The sequence below is a fragment of the Penaeus japonicus genome, unplaced genomic scaffold, assembly GCF_977035675.1.
Source record: "Penaeus japonicus unplaced genomic scaffold, GWHDUDI00000001_assembly GWHDUDI00000021, whole genome shotgun sequence".
Classification (NCBI taxonomy): domain Eukaryota; kingdom Metazoa; phylum Arthropoda; class Malacostraca; order Decapoda; family Penaeidae; genus Penaeus; species Penaeus japonicus.
In genome coordinates this window covers 7,524,734-7,532,233 of record NW_028234423.1, presented here as the reverse complement: position 1 = coordinate 7,532,233, position 7,500 = coordinate 7,524,734, and the positions used below count along the sequence as shown (strand labels likewise).

Here is a 7,500-nt window from a genome sequence, read left to right as displayed (position 1 = left end):
ATGAAGCAACACCATGAAAATGGCCAGGGAACTAATCATGTTTCGCTCTATTGGTAACAAAGACACTAGAAGGGATCTTTTTTTTTATAAATGGATTTTTTTTCAAAATTCTTCACACCATGATAAAAGTAAAAGAACGTAATCGTTGCCTGATTGAACGAGTGCATACTTGGCTCTACAATAGGAAACCTTTTTATTTCATTGGTGTCAAGAACCAAGGTGAATTATCTCTGTTCCCTTTTTTCTATTTATAAATTATCTATATATAGTGTTTTACTAGACGTCTGTCTTTAATCATTTTCACAATGAAATCATATAGGGAATTTGTTTAGTCAGCCAACACTTCTCGCAATCAAAAATATCTTTAGTCAAAATGTTGATCTTACTATAACAGGAACGTCCAGCTAATGTTAACTTATGCTTATCATCACTGACTTCTTTTTTCTATTATTTTACTTGTTCAAGTGTGTTTGCGACTCATTCTTACTCTAAAACGTGTTCAAAGACATCTACGCATCTTTACATAGATAATCTCCACCAATTTTAGAGGTTGGAGTAAGATCTATGATGCAGTGGTTGGGTTGGGGTATAAGTGATAGGGTATTCAGTCATGTAAAATATTGTTTTTATTGATGTGAGGCATTATACTTGACTCAAAAAGTTATAATCATAATATGAAGTCATTTTAGAGGTGATGGAGTGGTTGGGTTGGGGTATAAGGGATAGGGTATTCAGTCATGTAAAATATTGTTTTTATCGATGTGAGGCATTATACTTGACTGAAAAAGTTATAATCATGATTGGATAACATATAGCAATGATGATTACTATCAATATTCCTACCATACTACTTATCATCCTCACTACTTATTATCCTGCATAATTATTCACTGATTGGCAATTTCTTGTCGTCAGTATACAGATCTGGTCACTGTCATCTGATATTAATACCCTAATATTCCTTAAGTTTATAAACCAACATGATGTGATATCCATTCTGTTTGGATATCATTTGTAGAGAGAATCTACAAAGTTCGGCTGATGAGGTCGTTAGTTTCTATAAACGTTCATTGGCTTGTGAATGCACTGCCATATACATATTTCTTAGAATATTATGAAAAAAACGCATTTCATAATATACAATATTCAAGTACTTTTTTTCTTAAAATTGACAAGAATGAAAAAAAATACTACTTAAAGAAAAACGCTCTTCTTAACCTATCCTTTTCTTCTCTTCCAAGTTGCTTTTTCTCTTTATCAAACACGTATCATCGTATTTCTACATATCTTTCTCTTTTTCTACAATACTCTGTATCTTGACATCTCTCATTTTGCTTTAATATCTATCTATATTTTTCTTTTCCTCTGTATTTTGCATATGAATATCTATATCGTTGTATTTCTACATCTCTCTGTATCTTTATATATTTTTTTGTGTCTCTACATATTTCATTGTATTTGTATCTCTACATCGTCCACCGTATATTCGATACTCTTTGTATCTCTTCAAACTTCATTGTATCCCTGTAATTTTACAATTCTCATTGTACGTCTGGATCTCTCTGGACATATTATTTCATTGTATATCTACATCTTTCTGTGTATGTTTCATCGTACTTTCTGCATTTTTACATTTTCCACTGTACCCTTATAACTCTACAGCCTTCACTATACCCCTGTTCCATTCTCTATCATTACAAATTTCATATCTCTACATCCTTCTATATAATCTCTCTCTCTCTCTTTCACGTATCGTGAGAGAGATTTGACACCATCGTATAAATGACTAGTTTATATATATATATATATATATATATATATATATATATATATATATATATATATATATATATATATATTACTCTATACGTAAATGAAAGCTTTACAAATGAAATATATACAAAAACGAGATATAACTTCTTTTTTTTTTTTTTTGTCAGCCTTAAGATGATGACTTTAGCAATTAATAAGCATAGATACATGTCTTGTATTCGCTAATATCAGATATCCGATTTCCATACATTTTTGAGGTCAGAAAATATATAACATTTTAATGGATTACAAACCAATGTCAGTCGTTGGTGCTATCGATATATGTATTATATATATTACATGCGTCTTTCAGTGTCGGTATTAAGTAACTTCAGTATCCGACGAATGAAATGTTTATCTTTCAAAATTTGTCCTGCACTTTTCCTAACATTTTTCCTCTGCTGTGCGAACATACTGAAATATTGCTAGCGCTGCATAATATGTTAAAATAGTTATCCATACATGGAGAACAATTCAACTTGCTACATAATGCACAGGCTCATTGAAAGGGCTTTGTGAGTGAATGATTAGGTTTCAAGTAATTAATGATTAACTAATGTGGCGGATTATCTTATATTACATTCATGAAGGTAGGACTTACAGCATCATATTGTTCATTAATAATTTATGATAAATGTTGTATTCTAGTTTTCTTGCTGCAATTTAAACAAATTTAATAATACTGCCCTTATATTGCTTGAATTGGATATTACAATTACTAAAAGTGTAACTGATTAGCCTTTTGTTTAATGTTTATGGGGTTATGGTCGATCTCATGAGTAACGGGACAAAGGTTAACCACATATATCTAACCGCAATATTTTATTGAATATTTACATCAGAGATGCATTTCTCTGCAACATTTAATGGTAACCTGTAAAGAAAATAGACTGGTCTTTAGTTCAAGGTATACACAAACTTATGTTAAGCATAATGCAAGGGAATCATAAAATCATTATTCGTTCTTAAAATACTTCTTCAAACATATTCATGATTTCTTACCATGGCCTCCGTGTCCGTACCCTCCATGCCCATAACCTCCGCCGTGCCCTTTGCCATATCCTCCGCCGTGTCCTTTGCCATATCCTCCATGCCCATAACCTCCTCCATGTCCTTTACCGTATCCACCGTGGCCATGGCCCTTCCCATACCCTCCATGTCCATGTCCTTTACCGTATCCTCCATGGCCATGGCCTTTGCCGTATCCACCGTGTCCATAACCGCCATGCCCTTTGCCATACCCAGGGTCAGGGTCTGCCGCTACTATGGCAACCACCACCAACACAAGCACTGCTGCTAGGATTACACGCTGTTAAGGGAGAATAAAGGTAGTTTAGATATTCCATTTTCATTGATGGTGTTAGAAAGAAATATGTTCAAAATATTCGAAAATATTGTATCGTGTAAAAACTAAATCACTAGTGAACCATCTTGGGAGGTTTGTTGTTCGTGCTGGAACCAGAAAGGCACTGGATGACTTGTTCGGTGGTAGTCCCGCTCTTATAGGGGTCGAGACTGCCATGAAGCAACACCATGAAAATGGCCAGGGAACTGGTCATGGTTCGTTGAGTTTGCAACAAAAAACATTAGAAAGGAGCAATTAAGATTAAGTACTTTCAAAATATCTGTCTTTCGTCCCTTTCACACCGAATGATATAGGGCTTTGGTAAGACAACTAAAGCTTTTTACTACTGACTGGAAGAAGCGTATGGTGCTGTGTACTGATAAACATTATATACAACTGCTTTCAAGACGAAAGGTAACCTTAGTATGACATGTGTATCTTATAACTATAACATGATTATTACCATCAAGTAACATCTTATTTTCGCGAATCTCAATCTGTTAATAGATAGTTTCAATCAATTTCAGAAGTCAGATAAAACTTAGTGTGAGGCAATGCAACGAGTAGACTGTTATTAAGTTATGTTTACAGAATAATTTGCGATTAGTATGAAGGTTTCGTATAATGGGATAATTTTTATTTCTTAACATATTGATTGTGAGTTCAAAATTCTACTGACATATTGCACTATTCAGCTAATGTAATTAACGTATCAAACGATGATCTCTTAGGTTTTAATCATAACTTACTGATACTTTTTTTTTATCAACATGCAGTACCTTTTCACCGCTCGACCGTAGAATATGCATATCTGAGGGAGCTATTGTTCATTTTGTCAAATCTAATTGGCATATTACCCATGGTGTATATATATATATATATATATATATATATATATATATATATATATATATATATATATATGTGTGTGTGTGTGTGTGTGTGTGTGTGTGTGTGTGTGTGTGTGTGTGTGTTTCCTTAAGGCAATATCATGATTCAATAAAATGCAGTTGATTAACAATGTCATTATTCATTGAAAATGTTCTAATTTCAATCTTATTATCAGGACTGATACTCCATAAACCCAGTATCAAAGTTGTGCACATGGGACACCGTACTTTGTTTTAATCTGATGACGCCAGTGTTTATACATATGTATATATATGTATATGTATATATATATATATATATATATATATATATATATATATATATGTGTGTGTGTGTGTGTGTGTGTGTGTGTGTGTGTGTGTGTGTGTGTGTATGTTCTATAATATACACTTTCTTTGGGATGAATTATTAAACCATATATGTATCGTTGTTTTATTCATATTACATCTAACGGTTGCATATTTCTGCACTTAATGGTAACCTGTGAAAAAAATCGACTAGGATTTAGTTCATGGTAAAAGGAAAGGTTATGTTCAACATTGTAATTAACATTATACCTCAGCTACATGTTAACACACATACACACACACACACAAAGATAAATAAATAAAAATAAAAAAATCTTACCGTGACCGCCGTGGCCGTAGCCTCCGTGACCTCCATATCCTCCATGCCCATAGCCACCGCCATGGCCCTTGCCATATCCTCCATGCCCATGGCCTTTACCGTATCCTCCATGGCCGTGGCCTTTCCCGTATCCACCATGGCCATGGCCCTTACCGTATCCCCCATGGCCATGGCCCTTACCGTATCCCCCGTGGCCATGGCCCTTACCGTATCCCCCATGGCCATGGCCCTTACCGTATCCCCCATGGCCATGGCCCTTACCGTATCCCCCATGGCCATGGCCCTTACCGTATCCCCCATGGCCATGGCCCTTACCGTATCCCCCATGGCCATGGCCCTTACCGTATCCCCCATGGCCATGGCCCTTACCGTATCCCCCATGGCCATGGCCCTTACCGTATCCCCCATGGCCATGGCCCTTACCGTATCCCCCATGGCCATGGCCCTTACCGTATCCCCCATGGCCATGGCCCTTACCGTATCCCCCATGGCCATGGCCCTTACCGTATCCCCCATGGCCATGGCCCTTACCGTATCCCCCATGGCCATGGCCCTTACCGTATCCCCCATGGCCATGGCCCTTACCGTATCCCCCATGGCCATGGCCCTTACCGTATCCCCCATGGCCATGGCCCTTACCGTATCCCCCATGGCCATGGCCCTTACCGTATCCCCCATGGCCATGGCCCTTACCGTATCCCCCATGGCCATGGCCCTTACCGTATCCCCCATGGCCATGGCCCTTACCGTATCCCCCATGGCCATGGCCCTTACCGTATCCCCCATGGCCATGGCCCTTACCGTATCCCCCATGGCCATGGCCCTTACCGTATCCCCCATGGCCATGGCCCTTACCGTATCCCCCATGGCCATGGCCCTTACCGTATCCCCCATGGCCATGGCCCTTACCGTATCCCCCATGGCCATGGCCCTTACCGTATCCCCCATGGCCATGGCCCTTACCGTATCCCCCATGGCCATGGCCCTTACCGTATCCCCCATGGCCATGGCCCTTACCGTATCCCCCATGGCCATGGCCCTTACCGTATCCCCCATGGCCATGGCCCTTACCGTATCCCCCATGGCCATGGCCCTTACCGTATCCCCCATGGCCATGGCCCTTACCGTATCCCCCATGGCCATGGCCCTTACCGTATCCCCCATGGCCATGGCCCTTACCGTATCCCCCATGGCCATGGCCCTTACCGTATCCCCCATGGCCATGGCCCTTACCGTATCCCCCATGGCCATGGCCCTTACCGTATCCCCCATGGCCATGGCCCTTACCGTATCCCCCATGGCCATGGCCCTTACCGTATCCCCCATGGCCATGGCCCTTACCGTATCCCCCATGGCCATGGCCCTTACCGTATCCCCCATGGCCATGGCCCTTACCGTATCCCCCATGGCCATGGCCCTTACCGTATCCCCCATGGCCATGGCCCTTACCGTATCCCCCATGGCCATGGCCCTTACCGTATCCCCCATGGCCATGGCCCTTACCGTATCCCCCATGGCCATGGCCCTTACCGTATCCCCCATGGCCATGGCCCTTACCGTATCCCCCATGGCCATGGCCCTTACCGTATCCCCCATGGCCATGGCCCTTACCGTATCCCCCATGGCCATGGCCCTTACCGTATCCCCCATGGCCATGGCCCTTACCGTATCCCCCATGGCCATGGCCCTTACCGTATCCCCCATGGCCATGGCCCTTACCGTATCCCCCATGGCCATGGCCCTTACCGTATCCCCCATGGCCATGGCCCTTACCGTATCCCCCATGGCCATGGCCCTTACCGTATCCCCCATGGCCATGGCCCTTACCGTATCCCCCATGGCCATGGCCCTTACCGTATCCCCCATGGCCATGGCCCTTACCGTATCCCCCATGGCCATGGCCCTTACCGTATCCCCCATGGCCATGGCCCTTACCGTATCCCCCATGGCCATGGCCCTTACCGTATCCCCCATGGCCATGGCCCTTACCGTATCCCCCATGGCCATGGCCCTTACCGTATCCCCCATGGCCATGGCCCTTACCGTATCCCCCATGGCCATGGCCCTTACCGTATCCCCCATGGCCATGGCCCTTACCGTATCCCCCATGGCCATGGCCCTTACCGTATCCCCCATGGCCATGGCCCTTACCGTATCCCCCATGGCCATGGCCCTTACCGTATCCCCCATGGCCATGGCCCTTACCGTATCCCCCATGGCCATGGCCCTTACCGTATCCCCCATGGCCATGGCCCTTACCGTATCCCCCATGGCCATGGCCCTTACCGTATCCCCCATGGCCATGGCCCTTACCGTATCCCCCATGGCCATGGCCCTTACCGTATCCCCCATGGCCATGGCCCTTACCGTATCCCCCATGGCCATGGCCCTTACCGTATCCCCCATGGCCATGGCCCTTACCGTATCCCCCATGGCCATGGCCCTTACCGTATCCCCCATGGCCATGGCCCTTACCGTATCCCCCATGGCCATGGCCCTTACCGTATCCCCCATGGCCATGGCCCTTACCGTATCCCCCATGGCCATGGCCCTTACCGTATCCCCCATGGCCATGGCCCTTACCGTATCCCCCATGGCCATGGCCCTTACCGTATCCCCCATGGCCATGGCCCTTACCGTATCCCCCATGGCCATGGCCCTTACCGTATCCCCCATGGCCATGGCCCTTACCGTATCCCCCATGGCCATGGCCCTTACCGTATCCCCCATGGCCATGGCCCTTGCCATATCCTCCATGCCCATGGCCTTTACCGTATCCTCCATGGCCGTGGCCTTTCCCGTATCCACCATGGCCATGGCCCTTA

At 44.1% G+C, this 7,500-nt stretch overlaps 2 protein-coding genes and 1 long non-coding RNA gene across 3 annotated transcripts in view; all 3 read right to left on the bottom strand.

Moving 5' to 3' along the window:
- Window positions 1–2,374: 2,374 nt before the first annotated feature.
- Window positions 2,375–3,285, bottom strand: LOC122257160 (uncharacterized). Its single transcript, XR_015191984.1, has 3 exons — window positions 3,240–3,285; window positions 2,815–3,121; window positions 2,375–2,686 (listed from the first exon to the last, which is right to left on the bottom strand). It is a non-coding gene; the product is annotated as an uncharacterized LOC122257160 (long non-coding RNA).
- A 1,181-nt stretch (window positions 3,286–4,466) lies between these two features.
- On the bottom strand, window positions 4,467–4,873 carry LOC122257156 (uncharacterized). The gene is made up of 2 exons (XM_086549025.1): window positions 4,676–4,873; window positions 4,467–4,529 (listed from the first exon to the last, which is right to left on the bottom strand). Exons 1-2 carry the CDS (start codon window positions 4,871–4,873, stop codon window positions 4,485–4,487), a joined length of 243 nt encoding a protein of 80 aa, XP_086405151.1. The 3' UTR covers window positions 4,467–4,484.
- A 5-nt stretch (window positions 4,874–4,878) lies between these two features.
- The window catches only part of LOC122257157 (uncharacterized), a 2,906-nt gene continuing 284 nt past the window's right edge, over window positions 4,879–7,500 (bottom strand). The window contains exons 2-3 of the mRNA XM_086549024.1: window positions 7,340–7,500; window positions 4,879–4,904 (exon numbers count right to left, since the gene is read on the bottom strand). The exon at window positions 7,340–7,500 is cut by the window's right edge and continues 137 nt beyond it. Coding sequence (XP_086405150.1) covers window positions 4,879–4,904; window positions 7,340–7,500 — 187 coding nt within the window. The remainder of the gene's footprint in view (window positions 4,905–7,339) is intronic.

What these genes read in the sequence shown, in the direction of transcription:
- LOC122257156 (XM_086549025.1), bottom strand. Translation starts at nt 4,873, where the DNA reads ATGGCCACGGGGGATACGGTAAGGGCCATGGCCATGGGGGATACGGTA. An exon ending in CTACGGCCACGGCGGTCACG is followed by an intron (nt 4,530 to 4,675) that starts GTAAGATTTTTT and finishes TTTTTTTCACAG; the next exon opens with GTTACCATTAAGTGCAGAAA.